Source organism: Prionailurus bengalensis, chromosome D1 (assembly GCF_016509475.1).
Source record: "Prionailurus bengalensis isolate Pbe53 chromosome D1, Fcat_Pben_1.1_paternal_pri, whole genome shotgun sequence".
NCBI lineage: Eukaryota > Metazoa > Chordata > Mammalia > Carnivora > Felidae > Prionailurus > Prionailurus bengalensis.
Window position 1 is genome coordinate 57000910 of NC_057346.1, and position 25913 is coordinate 57026822.

The 25913-nt window shown below is 48.4% G+C and overlaps 1 protein-coding gene and 1 long non-coding RNA gene across 3 annotated transcripts in view; one reads left to right on the top strand and one right to left on the bottom strand.

Annotated features, from left to right (window-relative positions):
• Positions 1 to 1812: 1812 nt before the first annotated feature.
• Positions 1813 to 24907, top strand: LOC122483336. The gene is made up of 4 exons (XR_006297390.1): positions 1813 to 3442; positions 3653 to 3735; positions 5600 to 5678; positions 24568 to 24907. It is a non-coding gene; the product is annotated as an uncharacterized LOC122483336 (long non-coding RNA).
• SLCO2B1 (solute carrier organic anion transporter family member 2B1) overlaps positions 18986 to 25913 on the bottom strand; it is a 56755-nt gene continuing 49827 nt past the window's right edge. Inside the window, exons 14-15 of one of the 2 annotated variants that reach the window (XM_043580236.1) lie at positions 20354 to 20440; positions 18986 to 19836 (exon numbers count right to left, since the gene is read on the bottom strand). In XM_043580236.1, the coding sequence (XP_043436171.1) occupies positions 20362 to 20440 (79 nt within the window). In that variant the 3' untranslated portion in view covers positions 18986 to 19836; positions 20354 to 20361. Of the gene's footprint in view, positions 20441 to 25913 lie in introns of both variants that reach the window. The other variant, XM_043580235.1, reaches the window with a different exon arrangement.

Genomic DNA, 25913 nt, shown 5'->3' on the forward strand with positions numbered 1-25913 from the left:
ACCCTGCGGTGGCTGGGTCCCAGGCAAAGACCAACAACATCAAGGACCAGGTCTGTTGATGCTGGCGTGGGGGGTGGGAGCTCCCCTCCCCCTTCCATCTCTCTCCCCATTCCCATAATCGCTCCCAGCTTTTAGCAGATGAGAACAAGAAGTTGCATGTGCAGGATTGGACATGTCTATAAGATGTACACGCATGTGTACTTGTACATGTAGAAGCAAGTTTGACACATGAACAGCCCAAGGTACATCCACATGTGAGGAAATACAGACTCATGCTTACTTGAGTGTGCATACACATGTATAGGAAGGTGTGCACAAGCTTGCACATGGTTGCAGGCAGGCTCAGATAAAACTCATGCGAGTACATGCAAGCTCATTCATACATGTAACATACATACATGTTAACATAGATTTGAGTATATCCTGGTATGTGTCCATACATTCATAAGCACATACACACTTGAATATTCATTTCTCTGTTATGTAGGTTCCTGGGTACATTCTCTGAGGGGCAAGCTCACAGACCCATGCATGCAAGCACATGCATCCAGAGATTGGACAACACACCCTGAGCCCATTCCTGCCCTCCACCATGCCCTTGGTCTGTATAAGTAACAGGCTGAGATGTCTTTTCTCATATGGGCACAGGTGCTCAAACAGCCATTGGGGCTGTGCCCTCAGCTACTGTACTCCCGCCACTCCTGGCCCATATCAACGCTAAGCCCTAGCTCTGACATCTCCCTGGTGAGAGGCACTGGCTTTTCTTCCTATTGTGTTTCCAGTACAGGAACTAGCACCAGTGAGTGTGCAGTAAATGTAGGTGGGTGGATGGAAGGATGGATGGAAAGGTCTCTGCTTCCCTGTCCCACTGCATAGAACCCTTTCTGCCTCCAGCCTCTGAGGAATTACAAACCAACTGCCAAGGCCAGAGCCCCCTCTCTAGGACCCCATGGTGGCTGGTTCCTGGTGTGCTGATGGACTCCTTGAGAAGGGGCTGTAGGACAGCAGGCAGCCTTAGGGGGGAAAGGGGGAGCTAGACATTTCAATTGAAGATGGAGGCCCAGAGAGAACCTAGAAACATCAGGTACCAGAGAATAAAGCAATGACCATGCTTTATAAAGTGGGGAGTCTGAGGCCAGAGGGCCAGGGACTTGCCTCAAAGCCAGTGGCTGTCTGGGCTTAGCCTAGGACCTGGCCCCAGGCTCCTTGCCCAGGCCTTTGTCCAAGGTATTGGCCGCATCTTAGTGGGACCAGTGCAACAGGGAATCTCATCCTGCCCCCAGGAAACTGAAGCCGGCTACAGATGCCAGGATGGGTATGGTGTGACCTTGGACCTCTCTCCGCCTCTGTCAACTTCTGGAAAGTAGATGGGCTTCTGAATTCCTATCCTTCTTAGTCTTCTCAGAGCTGTTGTGACAATGTGAATGGAAAGTGATTTGCAACAAAAAAAAGCCTTATCAACCAGGGCCCGGGGGCCTTGTCCCCTCTGTGACAGGACATGGCATTGTCCTTTTCTGGGACTAATTAGCTCCCATGTCATTTTGCCCTGTTTCGTCTTCCTTCTGCCCCCAGCATAGCAAATTCATGATAGGTGGTAAAAGGAATGAATCTCGACTTGCAGTCTCTGTGAATGTCCCTACCCAACCTCCTCCTCCCCGCCCCTCTCCTCTTTATGCAGGTGTTCCCCTTTTCTGTTCAAGTTCCCCTGGAACCAAGTCTGTGAGCTATTTTGGGGTTTCTCTTCTCTGGAGGAACTTCTCTGTCCATGTTGCCATGCATTCAGCACGCAGTAGGTGTTCAATAAATGTAAGTCCAATTGTGTCTGGGGCTGTATTCATTCTCTGATGTATCCGGTGGAAGTATCTTAGCTCATACATTTTTCCCCACTTGGGGTGCTCTCTCCCCTTGACTCTATTCCTTCAGCACAGCCCAGCCAGAGCTCAGCTTGGGTTCTGTCCCCTCCAGGAAGCCTTCATGGCTTCCTTTTCTCTCCTTTGAATTTCACTTAGCAGTCAGAGGGCTGATGCTCCTCTGAGCCCCCTAACTGTCAGCAACTGAGCTCAGGACTGGTCTGGTCTCCTGTGGTGTCATCTCAGAGCTCAGCATGGAGAAGGGACCAATGGATGAAATAATGATTTAAAAATCTCTTGCTGATCCTGAGACAGGCAAGATGAGGAGCCCCCATCTACACTTCACACAGCCTCCCAGAAAGGTGAAGTGCTTTCTCCAAGGTTGCACAGCTGACCCAAGCCTGACAGTAGCTCGGGTTTCCTGCTCATCTTCTATGCTGCAGCCCTCCCAATCCTAGGCTCTCTCTCTGTAGAGTGTGACTAGGTTAGATCCCAGGGGACCCTGTGGGCAAAGAGTTCAAGCGTTCAGGGTTTCCTTAGGACTCAGCAAATGAGTCATCCCAGCCCCACCCAAGCAGAGTGACTGCCCTTTGCAGGTTGAGAATCCCCCCATGTCAGCTTCACTGGACCTAGTTCTTGAATTTATTACCACACTAGGCTCCAGAGCCCCTCTCTGAGCCTTCCAAGGCACGCTCCTCTCCAAAGGCCTTGCCCTCTGTAAGGTCCACTGAGCCTTGGCAGGGAGCCTGCAGAGGTTTGGCAATTTCCCTGAGGTCACCCACCAGGCAGTCCCTTCCCCACCTGCCTCCAGCTCCATTTGTCCATCAGAGGTGTCTCAGTGTTCCAGAAGTCTTTAGGCAAGTCTGCCTTCCCAGATCTCAGTTTCCCTGTCTGCAAAAAATGTGTGTGTGTAGACAGGATGATCTTGGAGGGCTTTCAGTGCTGTGCCCCTTGACCTTTTAGGGATGCGGGTCATGGAAGGGAAGGTAATACTGTGATTTGCCCAAGTTGGTGAGCCCACCTTGATGTGTGACCTTGAACTTGGCCCCATCCCAACTATATAGTGCTGGTGTGTGACCTTGAATTTGGCTCCATCCCAACTATATAGTGCTGTAGCATAGTCTGGTGGGGGAGGACGGTCTTCCTAGCAGCCTGTGATATCTAGGGCCCCTTTATCTTGGCAGACTCCCTTTTTGTCTGTTCCCCCCTTCCTCTGAGGCAAGTGGAGGAGCAGCTGGGCAGGGCTGACATGACGAAGCTCAGTCATTAGGTAGTGGGGGAGGCCCCAGGTTCTCTCCTCTACTGTAGCTTCTGCACTGGCAGGGAGGGGAAAACTCCACTTCAGGCTTTGCTGTTCCCATTTTTCACTCCCCTCCCCCCCACCCCCCCACTGACTATGAGACACAGGAAAATCCATAGGCCCAAGATTCATTTTCTCCATTGAGTCAGCAGAGGCCACGCTCTGCTTTTGAGGGGCCAGCAACTGGCTTTTAAATAACTCTCTGATATTTAATACCCTCCTCCTCCACTCTGCAGCCTGGGCCTCTGGGGAAAGGCTAGAATAAATGAGCTGGATGAGTCCTCTCAAAGTCGTAAGTGTTCCTGCCTCCACCTCAACCCACCCTCCCCCACCCAGACTCCCAGGCCATTGGGGAAAACCTGATTCTTTATTAGCCTTGCACTGTGCTTCACAGTTTTTAAGTGGTGTCCCAGTCTGGGTTTGTTACCCCCAGGTTAGAATTGAAACCTGAAGTTTAGAGAAGGGAAGTGACCCCATTTTGCTTTTGGTCTTGGTCTACTAGTGGCTGGCTGTGTGACTGTGAGCAGGTTCATGTCCTTCTCTGGGCTTCTAATCCCTTCACTGTGCTACAAGGTGGTTCAGCCAGTGAGTTGCTGCTGGTCCTTCTAGCTGTAAAGTTTTCATGAGTTGCTGCCCTGATCTAGGTCTCCTCTCACGGAACTACTTTTTGCCTCCACACTCTTCTTCCTGGGGAAGCTGAAAGGCAGAGCAGACTTAGGCTCAAGACCAGCCAGGGTTCCGGTATAAACTCAGTTGAGTCAGGGGCAGGAGTTGGTAGGGGGAAGGGGAAGGAGCAGGGTTGGGGGTTTTCCTCTCCTCTCCTCCCCTCCCTTCCCATTTCCTTTCCTCCCCTTTTCTTCCTATGTTTTGCAGGTAGAGGTTAGGACAGGTCAAGGGCAGTAGCCTATTTAAATCTTGATGTCCTTAAAGCTCAAGGTCTCTTCAGCTATAGATGCACTTCGAGGAGGTGAGAGCTAAACTCTCTAAGCTGCACCAGGTTCAGGCTCCTGATAATGGAAGTTAGTGAGACCAGTTCTCCTGGCTTCACCACTGTTCTGTGTCATTTGGAAAATAGGAATTGATACCTCTGTTGGTTGTAAGAGTGATGCTTGGGGGCCACCCCAAATTAATGATGCAACAAGCCTATTTTATAGGTTTTCTGATTCCCAGTTTGGTGCTCATGCCACTGCCTTGCCGTATGCAGGAAGTTGGGGGCTGAGGAATGGGAATGGGAGAGGCAAATGGGTTCTTGCTTAGATCTAGGAGTGACCTTAGTTTGTTTGCCTTCCTTGTTAACTCGGGCCCTCATGATCCTCCTCAGCTACTCCAAGCCTTCTACTTCTAGAATTATAGGATCTTGGAATCAAAGCACTGAATTATAAGAACCACAGAGTTTGAAGGCCATAGAACCATGGTCGGTTTGAATCAGAATGTAAGACTCTTATGGTGGTAAATGAAACACTTGGAACTTGTGGAAGGTTGTTGTATTAATGTTCCCCTGCAATGAATCCTGCCTATTTCTATCTATACTTTTATGATGTCCCTTCCCACACTGACTAGTTTGGCCAGTTGAACTCCTTTGGCTATTGAGACATCAGCAAATGTGATGCAAGCAGAGGATTTAAAAGTGCTTGTGCATTGGGGCTTTCCTTCTCCTGGTCCCCTGAGATCTCCATGTGTAGATACCCGGGCAAGCTTCTTAGGGGAAGAAACCAGAAATGAGCCACCCCAGCTGAAGCCCTCTAGACCAACTGGCTCCCAAGTGATCTTCCAGCCAGCTGCCTGAGTGACCCTAGAGAAGACCAGGAGAACTATCCAGCTGACCCAAGCCCAAAATTGCTGACTCACAGAATTGTGAACAAATAAAGTCGATGCTGTTTTAAGTCATTATGTTTTGGAGGGGGGTGGTTTGTTACACAGCAGTGAATAACTGACTCAGAGGCTTAGAATTAGAATTGTAGAGTCTTAGTCACAGATCCCATATACCCCTACAAGCATGTATCTTGGTTCCTGGCAGCAGGGACTGGAATCTTTGATGTAGCAACTGAGGACTAGAAGGGCCCTGACACCTCTAACCAGTGAGACCCGCTCCTTTTCTTTATCGACCGACGGGGAGACCAGTTGACCCACTCACCCTCTTACAACCTGGAGCCTTCCCTCCACCCACAAGGTCTTTTATTCTTTGGCATTTTGTTCATTCTGTCACAAGGTCTTCTTGTCCTACCCCTGGTCTGGCTTCTCAATCCCTTCCCTCTGCTTTAGGAAGCTGTCTCATGCTGATCTGCTTGTTTTGGTCTTGGGGGCTAAATGTGTATGTGGTGGAAACTCGTCTTGGTATTTATCCCAGTTCCTGGTACAGTGTGAGTTAATGAACATGTATGTCCTGAAGAAAACTACCACCACTACCACCAACCTTCTCGCCTTTCCCTGCTGTGTCCCCTTACTACAGTGTTCCTGGATCTGTCCACGGTGCTGAATGTCTTTATCCTTCTTGCCACTGCCTGACTCAGAATGGCTACTTCTAGAAGGTAAGAATCATTTCTGTGTCCTAGAATTAAATCTCTCAATCAATGCCCACCTCTGTCTCCGTCCCTCCCTCTCCTTCCTTCCCTGTCTTCCTCTCCTTACCTCTGTCCCTCCTCTCTCCATCTCCTCCTCCCTGCCTTCCCCCATCGTTCATACAGATCATTAGGCTGTAGTATTTAATGAAAACTAATATGTGGTGATGTATACTAATTAGGATTAGGTTAAATGGTATGCATCAGAATGCCCAAAAACAAGGGTCTTTTAAAGGATAAAAAAAAAAAGTTCATTTTTCATTAAAAAAAAAGTCCAGATGTAGACAGTCCAGAGTCTGAAAGATTTCTCCACATTCATGAGAACCAACACTCCTTCTAGCCCCCCACTCTGCCTTCCCTAGGGTATAGTCCTCATTCTTTGGTACAAAATGGCTGCTAGAGCACCAGCCATCACATCAGATACCAAGTGGAGACAGAAGGTAAATAAGGGGGCCACTTCCCTTACTTTTATCCAGCACTTTCACTTATGTGGCCACATGTAACTAGCTTCAAAGAGCATGGTAAATAAGTCTTTTAACTTGGAGGCAATGTGCCCAGCAAAAGGTTATAGTCATTACTATTGAAAACGAAGGAAAAATAGCTATTAAAAAGTAACTGGATATCTCTGACAGTGGTATTGATGGTGACAGTGACTGTGGCATCCTAGTTGTGGTGTTGACGGTGGTAATGCAACGGTAATGGTGGTGGTAATGGTAGTAGAAGGGGTGATAATGGTGATGGCGGTCATGATAATAGTGATAGTGATGAACAAAGAGATAATGGTGAGGATGGTGATAATAAAGCTGGTGGCCAATATAAGCTTTGGTCCAGGAACACAGACTCACTCAAGCATCAGCCTGGCCCAGGAGAATACCAGAAGATGGACCCAAGAGACTGCAAGGCATCTGGAGCTTGGAGTCTGCTCCAAGCCACAGGGGCACTGCTACTTTTCAGTGCATCAGCCGTGAGCCTCTTGCCTTCTTAAGGCCAAGTCACCCCCGAGCAAAGCATGAATCAGATTCCTCCCATTTAGGCTGGAAATAACTCTGGAATGAAAACTTAAGGCCTCAGGGAAATGAAGCAGCAAGAGTGATACTGGACTTCCATTTATTAGACAATAAACACTGATGGAATTTGTTGTTGCAGTCAGAGTTGGCTTTGCTGTGAAGTACACAGGGAAACACGTGGATATGTAGTCTCAAAAACAGGAATAAACAGTTCCAAGGACAGACATACAGAGAGAGTTACAGATTTGCAGAAAGAAACAGCCCATAGTCCTGGAGATGCACAGACACATTTAGTATCCTAAGGAGGCACGAGGCCGACCCCTCTCCCCAGAGACACAGGCCGTCCAGCCATTTTATTCCATGGGACAACTTTCATTTTACCCCTGGGTCCCTTGCACTGAAGGTACCAGGGACCAGAAGTGACCTTGATGAGGGGGCTCAGAGCTCAGCAGCCAATCAGAGAAGGAAACAGTGTGACCTTTGATACCCATCCCACCTGCAGTGAGGTTGCGCTGGTGTTCCACGGCCTGCCCCAGGCCAGCCCAGGTTCTGTGGCTGAAGGTGACCAGAGCAGTGGGACTTGGGTTGGAGGGGGTGTGTCCTCCAGGATGTCTCCCCCAGGGGCCCAAGGACACACCTGGAAGCCATTAGCAGAGGAGCCATCAGGCAGCAGGCTCTGGCTCCAGGTGAGAAGGCGTGATGAAAACATGTGGCAGCCTCCTGCCCGCTGGAGATGGAGGGCGGAGGACACCTTGGCCTGAGTAATTCCAGCATCACTCCCCTGGCACCCACCTAGAACATAAAGGTCACCACAGGCTTTGGTTCTCAAGACGGTTGGTGAGCCCACCTCCTGAACCTTTGACACCATATTTCTTGACCATTCATGGTGACACTTCTCTTCTAGGAAGCCTTCCTAATGACTCCTCTGCCCTCTGCCTCCTTTGTCTCTTTCTCTGCTTCTGCTCAGGGCCCCTCCATGACATCCCCCTGACCTGCCTACCCTTTCCACTAATGTGTGATTCCTTATAAGTGGCAGCCCTGCCTGGCTGTAGCTACTGTGGCCCTTCTCCTCTCCGTCCACTGGGAGCAGCTTTACTTCACCGTGGTTTCCGTTGTTTCTTAGTGATTGAAGATGTTCAGGTCCCACCTTGGGTCTTGGCCCCATTTGCTGCTAATCCCTGGCCCTGGGACTCCTGACTCACTCATTTCCCATCTCTGGTGTGCTGGAGCTCCCAGCTCATGAAAGAGCCTGCAGAGAGCCCTGCTCTTTGCAGTTAGACCATCTATTACCACGAGACTAGGCCCCCAAAACTGGAGGTTCTTGCCACCCCAGAGCTGCTTCTGCCTTTCTAGTCTTACGTTGGTCTTTTATCAGGATGGTCTAGTGCTGGTTTCCCCCAGTAGGTCAGGTTCTAAGTCCCTAGATTTCCCTAGCTGTGTCCCAAAATGATAAAGTGTTCAGCTTCAGGTGCACTGGGTAGCTTCCCCCAGCTCTATAAGGGCACAATATCCCTGGGGATCTTTAGGAGCTCGTCACTCTCTGAAAGTCTGTGGGTGGGCAGGAAGACCTTGAAAGCTGGCCAGAACACTGATTGCTGGACGCCCCATATATTCCTGGACTTAAGACAGGAACCTCAGGACAGATGGGTGGACAGCAGCCTGCAGAGTTCCCTGTTGGGCCAACCCCAAAGTCTGTGCCTCAGCAGCTCCCATGACACACCCAGGATAAACAGCTCTCACCCCTCCTTAGTGCATTGCCTGCCTATGGTGGGGGCTTCAGCTTGGCTCTGCCAGTATGTCCCCAGCACTGCCCTGGGAAAGGAAAAAAGAAGCCAGTTGGAAGTTCAGAAAAGGAAAGGCTAAAAAGGAGCCCACAATCGGCCCTAATTAGCCACTGGGAGAGTGAAAAGGAGGTCAGAGGCCTGAGTCTACTTCTGAAAGAAAGCACCTGGCAGGCAGAGGCATGGCTGGTCTGTACCCCCACACTACACAGCACGGGGCTTGGCCCCACGCAAGCCCATCCGACCCTGGCTCTTAGGACCCCCAGCTGGGGAAGGTCTCGACATCTACACACCTACCCGTAGAACTGTCATGGCCCACTCCTCTGAAAGAAGCAGCTGGCTATGGGGAAAGAGGGAGGGAGACGGGAGGGAGGGAGGTAGGGAGGGAAGGCAGTCAGACATGAGTGAGCATCCACTGTATGCAGTGCGCTGAGTTGAGAGGCTTACATACATGATTGTATTTAATTTTCACAGTGGTCCTGAAATGGAGGTACTTTGGCCTCAAGTTTTAAATAAAGAAGTGGACCCTCAGGTTAAGTAGTTGACCCAAGATCACACAGCTTAAAAGGGGCCGAGTGGAGAGTCCAGCTTAGGCCTGTGCTCGGCAGCCTGTGCTCTTGGTGCTATAAAATGAGTGCTTGGAGGGCAGAGCCCTCGCCTGCATCATCTCCTGTGCCCCAGTGCTCGGCCCGGGGAGGGGCAGGCACGTGGCAAGTGCAGAGAAGAGCTGTTGTACTCAACAGGCAGGACAGGCTGAACCAGGGAAGGACATAAAAAGGGGGGGAGGGAGGGATGTTGGAGGCAGTACAGAGACAGATCACTTCCATCCCCTGGGACATCATGCAGGGGACCCCTGGGGCAGCTTTCCTGGGGCTGAGGACAGTGCCGGACTGAACACAGCTTGTGCCTGGCCGTGGGGGAGGCAGGGGAGGAAGAAGTGAGGGAACAGTGCATTTCTCTCTCCCTCTTTGCCACTCCTCCTACCCTCCCGCCCACCCCAGATGGTTAAGCTGAAGCAGAAAACAAAATGAAGAACCTTTAGCCCCTGCTGGAGCCAAGCCACCTCTGCTTAGCTCGGGCAGATCACCAGCAGACCAGCTGGGCCAGGGCCAGGCTGTGGTCCAGAGCGGGCTGGGGGGCATTGAGGAGAGGATACACTAGGCCTCAGGGCAGGGCCACTGTGGGCACAGCACCTTTCCATGCAGGCTGAATCTTCTGGCAGCGGCTGAATGTTCCTAGCAGAGGAGAGGGGCAGCAGGATGGGGAGAGGGAAGAGGACCCTCCTTTGGCCCCGCCTGTGAGCACCCCAGCAGTAACTGGGGAGTAGGAGAGAACACATTTTGGGTGAGGCAGACTTTACATAGCTGCTGTCTTCGCAGCTTTACATCCTCAAAGGTAGTGCCTCTCAGTCCTGATTTTAAAGATGAGGAAACTGAGGCCCAGAGAGGGTAAGTAACTTGTCCAAGGCCACAGCGAGAGTAGGAGGAGGGCTGAGATTCCACCCCCAGCCGTTTGGCTCCAGGCCTGCTTTTAATCATCATCATCTCCTGAGAGGAACAGCAGAAGCTTGCCTGTCTGCAGCCACCAGCAATTAGGGGCCCCTCGGTATTGTGAAAAATGTCAGTGGAGTGTGTCTGATTAGGCTCATCAGTGCCCAGCATGGGACACATGTGTTTTTAAGATGGATCACCATTATCCTTGGCTGAAGAATTGCGTGGGGTTTTCTAATTACAAATTATTCCTGCTGGATTTCATTATGCTCCCTCTTGTCTGGCTTTTTATGTTCTCCATCTTACAAAACTTTGAAAATCATAGTTGGCTAAGCTTATTTTCTTGGTCTTAAAATATACAGCTAAGCTTTTATTAAGGCACAATGTTGTTATATTTTTAACAAGTGAATGTTTGACTCAATATTACAAGAAGGCAGCGATTATTTGAAATTCACCATTCTACATTTATAACAAGTCGAAAGAGCAGGATGGAAATTTACCTTCCTGTAGAAAACCTTCATTCATTTGGAAGGCAGATTTCCACCTCCCTGTGGTAGAGGGAGGTTCTCATTTAAGTGTTTTGTACTGCTTTCAGCCAACGGCCAACTGTTGTAGGCAAGTGGCCTGTGTTAGATCATTTCTAAGTGAGACTTTTCACTGAAGACTAAAAATTCTTCAGACTTAACAGCATTAACAAAGACAGAAAAAGAATGGCTTGTATCATTGAAAAAAGAAGACGAAAATGCAGTGCTCACCAGGACCCAGCAGAAGTTTACTTAAAGGAAGTCAGGCTAATCTCCCCTCTCTCCTCCTTTGGGAGACCCTGAGTGATGAATCAGGGGTCTGTCAGAGTCCTAAGAATCTTGATTTCAAAAAGGCATTTGGAACATCTCCCAAGATGTTTTTATGGCAAGACAAGGGGCGGGATCAAATAGTGATACTCTAGGGGAATCCCTAGCTGCCTGGACAGCTGGTGGAGGAAAATTGATTAGTGGATCAATGGCAGTCTGGAGGGCACACTGTAGCCCTGCCCATGGCTTAGTCTTCCGTGCTGACATGCTTGGTCTGATGTATTTTTGAAGGACTTAGATGAAACCAAATAAAACGTGTATCAGATCTGCAGGCAGAAGGGTGACGATGTCAGGTGGCAGGACTGGGTTTCAAAATGATTTGGATTGACTTGATATGTAGGTGACAGCCATAGGTTCAAGTTCATGGAAGTAAATGCTAGGTTCCTATTAGGGCTCAAAGGTTGGGGTGGGGAGAGGGAAAGGAATTATTGAGCACATACTGTGCTCACATACTGTGCCAGAACTTTTGCATAAGGTAGCTCACTTAGTTATGAAAACTCTCGGAGGAGGACATTGCTCTCATTTTTTTAAACATTTCTTAAGTTTATTTATTTTGAGAGCGAGAGAGTGTGAGAGTGCCACCAGGGGAGGGACAGAAAGAGAGAGAATCCCAAGCAGGCTCCATGCTGTCAGCACAGAGCCTGATGTGGGCCTTGAACTCAGGAACTGGGAGATCATGGCCTGAGCCGAAGCTAAGAATCCGATGCTTAACCGACTGAGCCACCCAGGCGCCCCTGTTCTCATTTTATAGGGGAAGAAACTGAGGCCCCGAGAGGCTGAGCGTTTGCTTGAGGTCATAGCTAATAAGCAGAGGAGCTGAGGCTGGTCAGACTCGTAGGCCCACCTTCTCACAAAATGTTGAAGACAAAGGAGACGGAGCTTAATGGCAATTATGTGTAAAGAAAAGAAAAACACACGTTTATGTGATGTTAGTCCCATATTGTAATGCGGAGCCTTTTCTGAGCCTCTCTTTTGGGGTCACCCTAGACCCGGGCTTGGGGCGCAGAGGGAAAAACATGTCCCTCCTAAGCAAGTGGAGCTGTTAGGGGAGGAGAACCCAACACAACAACAGACAAATTGGTAGCGCCGGGTGTCCTCCATGCCACGGGAGCCCTGGGAAAACGGGACTCCTGCTTCAGGGAGTCCTGGCACACTGCACAGAGGAGGCAGTACCTGGCCTGAGGCCTGAGGATGACTGGCTTGTCTGGGAGCCCAGGGAGCACATGGCTTGCAGGTCCAGATGGAGTGTACCAGTCTGGGCACTTCATTTCTTTCATCCTTCAGCTCTGAGCCCCACTGTAAGGCCCAGGAAGAATCTGGGCTGAGGAGATGGGGAGGTTTGCCCATTCTCCACCCCCAGCTCCCAGACCAGGAATGGAAGAAGAGAGCAGGAGGGGAGCAGGAGATCTGGAAGGCATCTGGGAGCCAGAGTCAGGGCTTTCCCTCTGGGAACACTGGGAGGTTCTGGGACCTTGGGCTCCAAACCTGCTGGTTACTTTGTAACCATAGGCTATCTCCACAGCTGTTCCTTCAAGGGCCAGAGATTGGTGCTCAGGGCCAGGGGACATGCAAAGAACAGATATGTCCTGGGTGTCATTTGGAAGAGAAAAGGAGGGCAACCCAAGTCTTTGAACCCATGGGGCATCCATGTGAATAGCACGTGCACAGGCCTGAGGTCAGGGGACAAGGCTTGATGGGCCAGAGATGGGAGGGCAGGAGATGGAGGAGGGGGGTTGCTGAGATACAGTTGGCGAGGTCTGCAAAGGCCAGGCCTTGCAGATCTTGTCAAGATTTTAACCTTTATCCCAAAGGCAAGGAGAAGCCACTGAAGGCTTTTAAGCAGAGAGGTGATCTTTCAGGATCTTTCAGGATCTTTCCTTTCAGGAAAGATCACTGTCACTTTGTGATTGGAGGGGGCTGACTGTGAGAAGACAAATGCGGTGCTTGGGGTACAGGTGGGTGACAACAGCACTGGAGCTGGGTGGTAGTGTGGAGGCAGGAGGGGTGGTAGGCTTGTCACTCAGGGCCTGGTGACCAGATAGTGAGGCAGAGGAGGGATGGCTCCAGGATGTCTGCCCTGTGGATGATGGGACCATCCATCGTGAGCAGAAAGACCAGGAAAGGGGTTGGCAGAGAGTGTGAATTCGGCCTTGGTGCTGATGAATTAGAGATACTGAGGCATCCAAGTGGAGATGTTGAATGGACAGTGGGATATTTGTCTGGAGTTCAGGAGCTGTGTCAGGACTGGAAATGCAAAGCTGGCGTTGTCAGTATTTAGGTGGAATTGAAGCTGCCTGCTTACTGAGAGCCCCCATGGGTCCGTTGTCTGCTCTGAGAGGCAGACCCCCCCACCCAACCCTGCCCCAAAGCTAGCTCAGGACTGCCTCTGGGCTTCCACCGCTTCTCCCTGCAGCGTTTGGTCGTGTCTGTCTCGCCACTTCAATGGCAAGCTCCATGAGGGCAGGAACCAGATGTATCTCTGCATCCCCATCAGCACAGATCCTGGCATAGAGGAGGCATCAGTGGCAATTTGATAGTTGATGCATGAAGCAGCTCTCAGAGGAATAGGCTGCCATAGAAGGGAATGAGCTTCCTGCCCCAGAAGGCACATGAGCAGGGGTTCTATGGGGCTGTGGGGAGTAAGGGAGATTCCTATACCCAGCAGGTGTCCTCTGGGGACCCTCTCTGCCCTGGATTCTAGCTTCCCAAGACCTGAGTCATTTCCCCTAGGGAGTAAGGAGTGTCATTTCCTCTTATCCCTGAGTCCAGAGTTTGGGCTGGGACTCTCTGTGGTTTCCTCCTCCTCTGGAGAGGTTTCTGGAGGCTGTGCTGACCTCAGCAGGTGCTCCCCTCCCCCACGAGCCTCTCAACTCTGGAGCTCCACCCAAGTGTAGATGCCTTGCTGGGGTTTGCAGAAGCTGCTGAGGTAGCTTTGGCCTCGGCTGCTAGGACTGGCCGCCTGCCCTGCCCAGGCTCCTCGACCTCAGCCTTGGCCTGAGCCCTCCTCCCTCCCTAGCCACCTCTGCTCTACCCCACTGCATTCTTTACTGCAGCAGCTTGGTCACTGCAAGAGCCAGAGTGGGTCTCAGCCTGGAGATTCTGGGAGCTTTATAGGAAGGAGGCATACCTGGAACCTGGAGGAAAGGGAACAGATTAGTTAAGAAGCTGGGAAGGGAGTGGGAAGGGGAGGGGTCTGGAAAGGGGCTAAGGAGACACAGAATGTCTCCATTGCTTTGGAGCACCTTCAAGAGTATCTGGCTCCCTCATTTGGCTCCCTCATTTCTCAGAGAGAAACTGAGGTGCAGGGGAGGCAGGTGGAAAAACTCCTCGTGGGGGAGATTGGAGTGGAGGATGCATCGGGCATAAGGAAGCTCCATATGATTGGGGAGGTGGAGAAGGGGAGGGAGCAGAGGGCCCTGGAGGCCAGGGAAGGCCATGGTAGTTGACTGTTCCACCTGGAGTAGGTGTTGGAAAGGTATGGGAGTCCTGGGACAGAACTTTCTGGAGTCAAGGCTGGCTGAGACTGATTTCCTCCTGTATGAGAATCAGCCCCGCTCTCCTGTCTTTTCTTCCCATCTCACTGGGAACTTCTATAAAATAAGGACCCCCTCTTCCATCTGATTGAGACATTCCTAAGGTTGGGAATAGTCTGGAGGCTCCCTGAGATTGGAGGACTGCCTCCATCACCAGACTGGGGCCAGGACAGGACTGAACATCCATCCTCTGTCCATCCACAGCACTGGGAGCTGGAGCAGTGCAGGGAAGAGAGGGGACTGGGGGCTTGCCCCTCAGATACAGAGACGCAGAAGGCACCTCAGAGGGGCTTAAATTTGACACAACTGACCAGCACTGCCCCATTCAGAGAGGAGAAGGCGAACCTTAAAGCCTGTGAGATGAGAGATAAAACCAACAGAGAGAATTTCAGCTCCGGGGGCTGAGTCCTTACCTTACAGCATAGCAGGGCCTGATAAGGTACACGTTGTTAGAAGAGGTGGGAATGTTGAGTTATTCCCACCCTCGCTCAGAGCGCTCAGCCTGAGATAACTGTGGTGACCGTGGTCCATGCCAGCTGGGCTAGCTCTGGCAGCAGACACTGCAGGGGACTGCCAGGCTGCCCCAGAAAACCCAGAACTACGTTGACTTCCAAACCACTACAGGACAGGACTACAGGAACTTAAAGAACCAAAGCACGGCCTTGCCATCTCTTTGTTAATATAATTTTATGCCTGTTTTTTTTTCAAAGTTATTTTGCTTTTTTTTTTTCCAGAGTGTGCTCACTATAGAAAATTTGAAAAATGGAAGGTAAAAATAAACACACCTATGATCCCACTATCCAGAGACATTTTTGACAAATTTCCTTCCCGTCTTTTTTCTAAGCGTATGTTCTCCATAATTGTGTTAACGCTGCTCTAATCTTGAAAACTTTTACTTTTATTTTTTTCTTATGATTATTAAGGGGAAGCATGCTGTTAGTTTAAATCTTTTTTAAATGTTTATTTGCTCTTGAAAGAGGGAGAGAAACAGAGCATGAGCGGGGGAGGGGCAGAGAGCGAGGGAGACAGAATCCAAAGCAGGCTCCAGGCTCTGAGCTGTCAGCACAGAGCCCAATGTGGGGTGAGATCATGACCTGAGTCCAAGTCGGACCCTTAACCTACTGAGCCACCCAGGCGCCCCTAGCATGCTCTTAGTTAAAAAAAAAAAAAAAGTATAGGAAAACATGAAAAAGGAGGAAAAAAAAACTACTCAATAATCCCATTATCCCATCAATCATTTTGTGAAGACATTGGAGTATTTACTTCTTGACATTTTTCTGTGCCCCCACATGTTTTTGTTTTTGTTTTTGTTTTACATGTTAGGAACCATAAGTACAGTGATTGGTTTACAGTTTGGGAGACAGCATGATGTCTTTATAACAACAACAAAAACCCACCTGTATTCAAATCCTGGCTCTATCACTCATTAGCTGAGTGGCTTTGGAAGTTACTTTCACCTCTAAAACCTTAGTTTCCTCAGCTATCAAATGAGATCAACCATTATCCAGTTAGAGAATTGCCTTGCAGATCTGTGTATATAAAACATCTGGCAATGCATCCCATACTTACTGAGTCCTCAATAAAAATGTAGTGGACACTTGTCACATTTTTTGCTGCCTAAAACGAATCCATTTTTATATTTTGAATGAATCCCCCAGGAGGTGAAGCCTTTGGGAGCTAGGACCCCACCTTCCATTTCAAAGCCGAAGGGGGCCAGATAACTCTCCCACTGTCACCCCCTGGCAGTTTGGCCAGCCATTCCTGGCTCAGGACTTCGATGTGACAGTTAGTGAGGCTGGGAGGAAGATTCATTAGAATATATCTGTGCTCATGCCATGCAGCAGTGCAACATCTGGAGGTGTAGTGCTGTGGAGATGTTCAAAGGCCATGCCAGTAGAGGCGTTGGGACCAGCTGTTCCTATTGTATGACCTTGGCTGTGAATTCAGGTGCCCACTCTTTTGATTCTCCAGCTTTCTCATCCACTCTGAGATGCCCAGTGGAACTGCTAATAATTTTTTTCTGTTTTGCTTCGTCTGAGTCCATTGCTGTTGCTTGCGACCACAAAGGTTAGTTCCTAGATCTTTCAACAGTGAAATAAATTTCAGGCACTGGCTTTAACTACCAGCCAAAGTTTTAACGCAGACAATTCTTGGATATGCTAGAAGTGTTGGGCTTACTGCTGGCCCTTTGGACAACGAACAGGGTGATCCTAGATCTGTGCCTCACTGCTCAGCCCAGAGCCTGCCTGGAGAGAGGAATTACTCAGAGCTGCTGAAGGCAAGAATGAAGGAAAGGAGGGATTTCTACATGCCCGCTTCCTACAGGCAGCTTGTGTGTGGTTCACTTGGATTCCTAAGGCTCCTTGGACCTCCACCTGCTTTATCCTGTGACTTAAGCAGCCTGAAACCTTTGCAGCTCATTTTCTTCCCCTCCAGACCTGGGTTTCCCGTAGGATGGCATGCTGGAGGTAAAAACCCTGGCTGTGTCCTTCCAGTCCAACCTCCTAAACATTTCTTAATCCATACCTTACCTCCGTCTCCAGGATATCATCTCAGCCCATCCTTATGGGGCCCTTACTCACCATTGGGCTGGTCTTCAGGAGGCCAGTTAGGTATCAGGAGCAGGCCCCCAGGGGCCAGCTCAAATTTAGCCAGTAAGACTGCTTGTCTGGGTATCTTAGGCAAGGGGCTGCAGGCAGGCCCAGCCCACAAGTGGAACTCCAGAGATATCAGCGAGTCCTGAATCCCACCTGGAGCCTGGCATACTGTCAATGCTCAGGAAGCGTGGATTGATCAGAGACTCTGGGATTATTGCTTCTGTCCTTTCTTGGCATGCCATCGGCAGTGAGACCTGGACCTGGCTATCTCTCCTGCCTCATCTCCCCCATTCCTGCCTTATGCTGTAGGCTCCATCCACATCAACTAGTTCCCTGAGTGTATGCCAAGCTGTCTCACTGCCGTGCCTTTGTACATGCTGTTCCCTCTACCCAAGGCCCTCCCTTAACCAGGTCAGCCTGAAGAACTCCCACTAATCCATCCTTCTTATCAGGCACACTGAATGCAAGTATTGCCTCCTCTAGGGAGTTTTCTGGAACTGACCCTGGGAGGCCTCCCTCACTGTGCCCCCTCTGGACCCTGCCCCTGCAGTCCTCTGTTATACTGCATGGCACAGAGTGTTGCAGGTATATGTCTTCCTCAGAAGGCAACACTTATGAGGGAACTGGACTTGTTTCTCTCTGTACCTTCAGTGCCTAGCCAGGATCTGGCACAGAGGGAAATCCAGGACGTGTTTGTTTCCTTTCTACACACCCCCACTGCCTTGGAGGTAGGAGATGCGGTGGGAGAGGCTGCAGGACCTTAAATGCCAGCTAAGGAGAGAGGCGTGGTCAGATTTTCACTGTTGAATGATCCTAGTGGCTGGGACCCCTCTCATTTGGGGTAAGAAGAGTAATTTTTCAATTTGGCTCTCTCTCAGCCCAGAAAACAGGGGGTTAGTTCTCAGCAGGAACACGAAAGATGGGCCTTTACCTGGGGTCATCACTCCTTCTTTCCCTGGACCCCCTTGCCCTTTCTGCATTCACTTTTAACTCTTGAAGTCTCTCCCCAAAGGCCTGGGGTCTAGGACCCACACCCACTACTCAAGGGCCAAGTGCAAACCCCAATCCCCTGTTATGTAAGTGAATTATCCTCTGTTCCCAACCAGCGCCAGCCAGATCTCCTCCTCCTAATTGATTTAATCTTCTCATACCAGAGAGTTGGGCGGGGCTGGGGAGACAGCACTGATCAGAAGCCAACACGTCAGTGACGTAGGCTCATTAATTACAGGGAATCTAGGTCATGGATTGGCTCTGCGTGGCTCTGATCCTCCCCCTCCCCAGTCATTTGGGTCTCTGAAAGGACATTTTCACCTCCTCCTCATTTCTCAAACCCAGTCCTACAGGGACAGAAAGTTGAGGGTCCCATAAGCACTACCTTTCTCTCAAATCTCCCCAAACTCTCAGCTCTGGCCAGCATTCCAATCTGAGCACAGGGCACAGCCTAACATAATTTATTGAGAAATGAACAGATGAACAGATGATATAATTTGGGGGTGGGAAGAGACCTTGGCGTTACCTTTTTAAAAAAATTTTTTAACGTTTATTCATTTTTTGAGAGACAAAAGAAAGAGTGTGAGTGGGGGAGGGGCAGAGAAAGAGGAAGACACGGAATGGGAAGCAGGCTCCAGGCTCTGAGCTGTCAGCATAGAGCCCAACATGAGGCCTGAAGTCACAGACCATGAGATGATGACCTGAGTCAAAGTCAGATGCTTAACCGACTGAGCCACCCAGGTGCCCCGGCGTTATCTTTATTTACTTTCTACACCAAGCAAATCTTCACTTTGCAGCTTCTCTGATAGCGGATGTCCAGATCTTACTTGTGTACCCCCAGCGATGGGGGGCTCACTCCCCTGAGATAGCCCTTCCCTTGTATGATGGCCTTTCTCAAATGGGGCTGAGACATCAGCCTTGTGACTTCTGAGACCCAGCTTTGCCTCTGGGGCCACAGGGCCTGCCCCAGAACAGACAGCCAGATCCTGAGACACAGTGATTGCTCTTCTTCAGGCTGAACACTCCTGGCTCTTTCACTAGTTCCTTATTTGGTAGACTTTACGTATTACTCCCCACTGTATCTCTTCTGTGGACAAGGCATGGAGATCATCATCTCCCCAGATGCACAGAGCAGAACAAAGACTTCAGGACAGTGTGAACAGGTCAGGGCAGGACTGTCACCTTTTCTGATGTTGATATTAGATTTCCATTGATAGAGCCTGAAATTGATGGAAATCTTTTGAGGCTGGATAGCACACTTTTGACTCAGCTTACACACAGAGTCAGCAAATCCCCATCATCATTTTTTTTCCTGACATTAGCAATGGAAAGTCTCCATGAAAATGATCTTTGTGATAATTAGGAACATCTCCATGTTTCTTCCCCATAATTCTTAACATCCACCCTGACATTTCTCATACAATCATGCAATTATCCATCTACCCATTCACCCACACTACTATCTATATATTCATCCATCCATTCACCAACCTCACTCTCTGCCTACATACTGTTCTACTCAGCTGCCCATAGATTCATTCATGCACTCATTCACCTGTCCATCCACCTACCTACAAACCAACTCATTTACCCATTTATACATTTCTATCCACCTGTCTGATCATCTACTTAACTGTTCATCCATCCATCCACCATCTACCAATATAAACCTCCTATCCATCCACACATCCATCTCTTCATCTACTCCCTCTCCCAGTCACTCATACATCTATATTCATCATCCATCTGTCCATCCATCCAGTACTTACTGGGGTTCTATTATATTTTAAATCTGTGTTGAGCATTCTGAGTGATTCAAAACTGAGTAAAATACAGGTGCTCATTCTTTGGGAGCAGTTAAAGCAGATGATGATGAGTACTGTAAAACAGGAACAATGAAAATGCTTTGGGGATTCAGAGGAGGGAGAAGGGGTATCTGGATAAGGCTATGGATATCTTCTTGCCAGGGTAAACTTTCGGGTTGGGCCTTAGTAGAACAACAGTATGTGGACATACATAAATGCATTGGAAGTAATTCCAAGTAAAAGAAGCAGCATATCAAAGATACAGAGAACAGAATTCATGTCTTACTCCTTATGCCCCAACTAAAGTATGAAATACAGACCTGGGCACACTTTAGTAACCTGATACATATGCAGTGATTCATATTGTTCCTTCTCTGACAGGGATACCCCCAGTAGTTAATCAAGAGTTTAGTCTTTAAGAGGATTCTACAGTTGCCTTGCTGGATGGCCTTGGAGAAGTAACAAAGCCTCTATGGGATTCTCTGAGTTTGGAGTTGAATTTCTGTCTCTATCAGGTGGTCCTTTCCCCTAATTTTAATTATTTCTACTATGTTCTCTGCTCTCTTCAGAGACATCAGCATTTCCACATACCTTAAATTTTATTTTCTTTTGTTGGCACCAATAATCTCAATCCCACCCCTCTTCAGCTGCCTCAGCCACATCCCCAGGCAAGAAATTCTGTAATATGGAGGAAGGGAGAAGTTCTGTGTAAAGGAAATAGCACTGAAGTAGAAGCCAGGAGTCATGAATTCAAAACCAGCTTTGCCACGAGCTTGCTTTGTGACCTTAGGCAAGCCTCTTTCCCTCTGTTTTAATCCTCCCCATAGAATCTAAGCACTGAACATAGCATTTGAGATCCTCTCATCCAATATCCTCATCTTATAAATGGAAAAAACAGGCTCATAAAGAGCATGTGACTTGTTCTAGATCCTATCTGGATTAGTGGCAAGGCCAGAACAAACTTAAGATTTCCTGACTTTTGGCTCAAGGTTTTCTTTACCCAACCACAATTTTTCAGTCTCCAGTCACAGCCCCTGTATATCTCAGGAAGAGCTTCCTCTCCCACTTCCATTCCCCAGGAAAGAACGTGTATCTTCCAAATGTTTTGATTGTGTATTATTGACGCATGCCTGGGTGGGGGCTGGAAAGGCACTATTTAAGAGCAAGTATTCCCAGCCTGACGGAGTTAATTATGTTCATCAGGAAGAGAGAAGAGAAAGGAACAATGCGCTCTGCTTATCTACTGGGCTTTAATCAAATTGAGAAACGAGGAAATCCATCACCCAGAGGCTAAGGGAGTTGGAGAGCTTGGCTTCCGCTGGCTCTGAGAACTGTAATGGGTTGGGCGCTGTCCAAGGTGCTGACATCTTCACTTACTGCTCTGAGTTGCTAGGGGAGGCAGAGGGACAGCAGCTTTTAGAAGATGGACCAGGATAGAGTAAGAAAAGGTCTGGACCTGCTGGGGAGAGGCTTGAGTTCCTATTCTGTCTTCTGAATCTTCCCTTTTCCATTTATTTGTTTATCATCTTTAGGAAAAATATCTCTTATGGCTAGAGTCCTTGGCTGGGATTGAAGAAATAGGAAGAGAGGGAAGAGCCCTAGACCCTTTGCTGTCAGGGAGATGGACCCCAGTATGAGGGTGGAAGCCCTTTCTTGGCCTTGAGGACTTTCCCATATTAAAGGGAGATGTGAGTTATCCTTTTATAAAATCCTCAGTCCAATGATAGTTATGAACTACCTTTGAGAATTTGTTAAAGTGGTGGAGAAACATCACTGTGTCTTTAACTCTAACTCAAGTATGATATAAGGGAGGCATGGACCATGTCTACATGGAGCCTCCAGTCTTATGAGGAAGACCTGGTCTTCCTCTGGAAAATCTCAGTTCAGCTGAGGAGACATGTTCTTGATTTAGAGGGAAACCTTAGTTATAATCAGGGAGACAGGATGGAAAGAGACATTAAAATGTGCACAATAGGGGCGCCTGGGTGGCACAGTCGGTTAAGCGTCCGACTTCAGCCAGGTCAATATCTCGCGGTCCATGAGTTCGAGCCCCGCGTCGGGCTCTGGGCTGATGGCTCAGAGCCTGGAGCCTGTTTCCGATTCTGTGTCTCCCTCTCTCTCTGCCCTTCCCCCGTTCATGCTCTGTCTCTCTCTGTCCCAAAAATAAATAGACGTTGAAAAAAAAAATTAAAAAAAAAAATAAAATGTGCACAATAACCTAACAAAGAACTCAGATCTTCACGCTTCTGATTGTGGTTTTTGGTGCTAGATATTTTGTGTTAATAAAGGAAAATTTGCTGGTAGAGGTGAGCTTGAGCTGAACTTAAAGGAAAGCAAGAGACTTGGGTCTCTAAATCTTAGGCCTCCTGAGAGTCATGACCATGCCTTCTCCTTCCCTTATATCCCCTTTAGAGTAAGCACAAGTCTTGGCACAGAGCGGATCCTTGTTCAATGTATAATTGCCAGCAGATAGAGAGTGAATGTACTTCCTCAGTGTTTGGGGAGATAGCAGAGTGAGGATGGTATAGAGATCAAGGAGGAGGGTTGGTTGGAATGAAGAGCCTGAGGCTAGGGTGGGGGGATAGTGGTGGAGTGATAAGATGGACATAGGGAGTAGCCCAATGTATGTCCAGGTCACTGAAGTACAGCATTTGGAACAACTCCTTCATATTTCTCGAGCTTCTGAGAGACACTTTATTGAATCTTGGACTGTTAAAACTAGAGACTATTAAGGTACAAAATAATAGACTGCTCAGCTTCTAGAGCCACATGACCATGGATAGTTGGAATATTAAAACCGTACCAACTTAGCAGGGCAGAACACAGTGTGTTGAAGTTATAGAAATACTATAGAATACTAGAGCCAAAGAACCAAAAGCCCATATTAGGGAATATTAAAATCCAAGAATCTCAGTGTCAAAAGGGAAAAGAAACCCCAGTTTATCGACTCCCACTATTTGTATCAGTTATGGTGCTGAAAGTATTCTAGTATATTTTCCCATTTAACTTCTACTATAAGGTTTAAGCCATTTATTCCCATACCTACTCAATGGAGTACTTCTGTCAAAAGTTTATCAAACATATACTTGCATAAGTTTCATGACAGGGGAGTCATTATCTGTGTGCATACCTCTACTCCCTGCTGAATGGCAGATAGAAAGTTCTCTCTTATGTAAGCTGCACTCTCTTCCTGTAGTGTCCCCACATTGGTCCAGTTCACGTCCTCTGAGCTACACTGAGAAAGTCTAATCTCCCACTCACATGACAGCTTTTCATATGGCTAAAGACAGTCTTTATTTCTTTCTTCTCTAGGATAAGCTGGTTTGTTCATCATGTAGCTAGAAATGGGACAGCAAATCAAAGAATATCTGAGCTGGAAAGGCCCTTAGAGGTCATTTTGTCCAGAGACTTCCTTTTACCGCTGGGTGGTAGAGCATCATGGTCAGGAGCCTGGGTTTTAGAGAGAGATGAGCCTGAATTCAGAATCCAGAGATCCAGCACTAATTTCATGTGTAACCTTGGGTAAATTACATAATATGTCTGGATCTCAGTCTCCTTATCCATAAAATAGAATAATAATATTGACACACTATAGTTGATGTGAGCATTGAATGAGATCATGCAAGGGAAGCTCTTAGCGGAGTGCTTGGCACAGAGTAAGCAGTCAATAAATATTAGCTATAATTATTGGAGGTCCAGAGGGGCAGGGACTTGCTCAAGATCACAGGGCAACTCAGAGGCAGAGCTAGGGTTAGACCAAGGCCGCCTGCCTCCAAGGCCAAGTCACTTTCCCATTTACATTTCCACTCTATCTGCCTTGGGAAAAGGAAATAACTCCAGAGGGAATTGGAATACTTTGCTCACTGAATCAGTTAGAATGCAAGTAAGAGAATACCTGATTTAGAGGCTTAAACCTTTTGTTTCCTTAACAAGGAGACGGGGGGGGGGGGGGGGAAGTTAGGTCCAGGTTTGTCTGGTGACTCAACCATGTTTAATGATCAAGGCTTTTCCAATTCTAAGCTCTGAGAGGGACTCCTCTGTGATCACAAAATGGCTGATATGGCACCAAGCACCATGTCCTCCCAAGCAGGAAGAAAGGGAATGGGAGCATAAAAGTTCTTCTTCTCTCATGCCTGTGTCATCCAGGAGGAGATTTTTCCAAGCGGATCACCCCCTTACATCTTATTGACCAAAATGAAGCCACATGTCTACTCTTAGACTACTCACTGGTGAAGAGGAAGGCATTTCCATGAATGGTTTGGATTATCCCTGTGGCTAGGTACCTTGCTACTAAAACAAGGAAAGGGAATTGGCTATAGGAAGGCAACCAGTAGTTCTTGCCATACTTAACTCTGTCTCCTCTCTGGATTGGCCTCTCCTGTCCTTTTCACCTCTGCTAGGGATCCTGCCCTGGTTTCCACCCTTGTCCAGCACACCCTCTTCTACCACATAATTGAGCATCACCCAATTCAAGTCTACTTTGCCAAGCTCTTTCATCTGTTCATGTTCAAGTCTTGTCCCACGCAGTCTGTGAGCATTGGGAAACTAACAGCAGCTACTAATGAATAATTGTGTGCCAGACACTCCTCTGGCCACTTGTAACCAGCTTCCAATGGCTGGTTCCAATGCTCCATATCTGCTGGTGTTTACAACTTTTGTGTTCCCCTCCCACATTGTACCAGGGTTAGTCTGTGTGACCAATAGAATATGAAAAAGTTATGGCATATCACTTCCAAGATTGTATTAGAAAAGACACCATGGCTTCCATCTTGGTAGCACACATTCTCTTGGATCATTCATTCCAGGGGAAGTTAGCCACCATGGCAAGAGTACCCTTATGGAGAGGCTTGCGTAAAAACTAAACCCTTTGACCAACTGCCAGCAAAAAATGGTTGCCTGACAACCACAGAGTGAGCCTGGAAGTGGATCCCCGTTAAGCCTTCTGATGACTGCAGCCCTGGCTGACACTTGACTGCAACCTCATGAGAGATCCTGAGCCACAATCTCACAGTCAGTCCACTTCTGGGTTCTCAATCCTCAGAAATTGTGTGAGATAATAAACATGCGTCATTTTAAGCTGCTTCTGGGTTTTCAATCCTCAGAAATTGTGTGAGATAATAAATATGTGTTATTTTAAGCTGCTAAGTTTTGGGGTAGTTTCTTACTCAGCAGTAGTTAACTGCTGTAGTGCTATATTGTCACATTACACCCTCACAACAACCCTGAAAGGTGGAGTTTGTGTCTTCCATAGTGTGTGTGTGTGTGTGTGTGTGTGTGAGAGAGAGAGAGGGAGGGAGGGAGGGAAAGAGGGAGAGAGAGACAGAAAGAGAGAGAGAGAGACAGACAGCAAGCATATGCATACACAGAGGGAGAGGGAGAGAATCTTAAGCAGGCTCCATGCCCAGCACAGAGCCCAATGCGGGATTCCATCCTTCAACTGCAAGATCATGACCTGAGTCCAAATCAAGAATTGGATACTTAACTGACTGAGTCACCCAGGCGCCCCATTCCTTCCATTTTTAAGATGAGAAAACCAATGCTGAGTGCAGTGACCTCTCACACCTGGAAAGTGGCACAGCTGGAATTTGCCCTCATGTTTATTGGATTCCAGAGCAGAGGGAGAACCTGGTTCTGTTTTCTCAGCTGGAATGTCTGCAGGGTGAAGTTTAAGGAACAGAACAGGAGGAGGAGGTCTCTCTGATGTGTCTCCTCTCATTTTTTTTTTATTCCATCACATTAGTTAGCAGCCACTGCATCATCTAGTGTGTATATGTGATTCTGTGGCAAGAAGTTTTATTAGAACAAACAGTGGAATTTTGAGAGGCCCTTGAGTAACCTTGGACAAATGTTTGTGCTTTTCTAGGCCTTAGTTTATTTGCCCACTATATGGGAAATATAATCCTTGTCCCACATGCCTCACCAGGAAACCGTGAAGATCAAGTGTGAAGGGATTTTGTAAAATGTGAAGTGTTGAGTATGGAAAGGTCTGCTTTGAGTACAGAGCACCCCTGACCCAGGGCCCTCCCAGTCCTACACAGCTACCTCTGCACAGGTGGCCAGCGCTCCCCCTCTTCTCTCCCACCTGAGTTTTGCTTCCAGAGACAGAATATTGAGAGAAGTTTAAGGCCCCGACTCACTTCTTTAGCCTCAT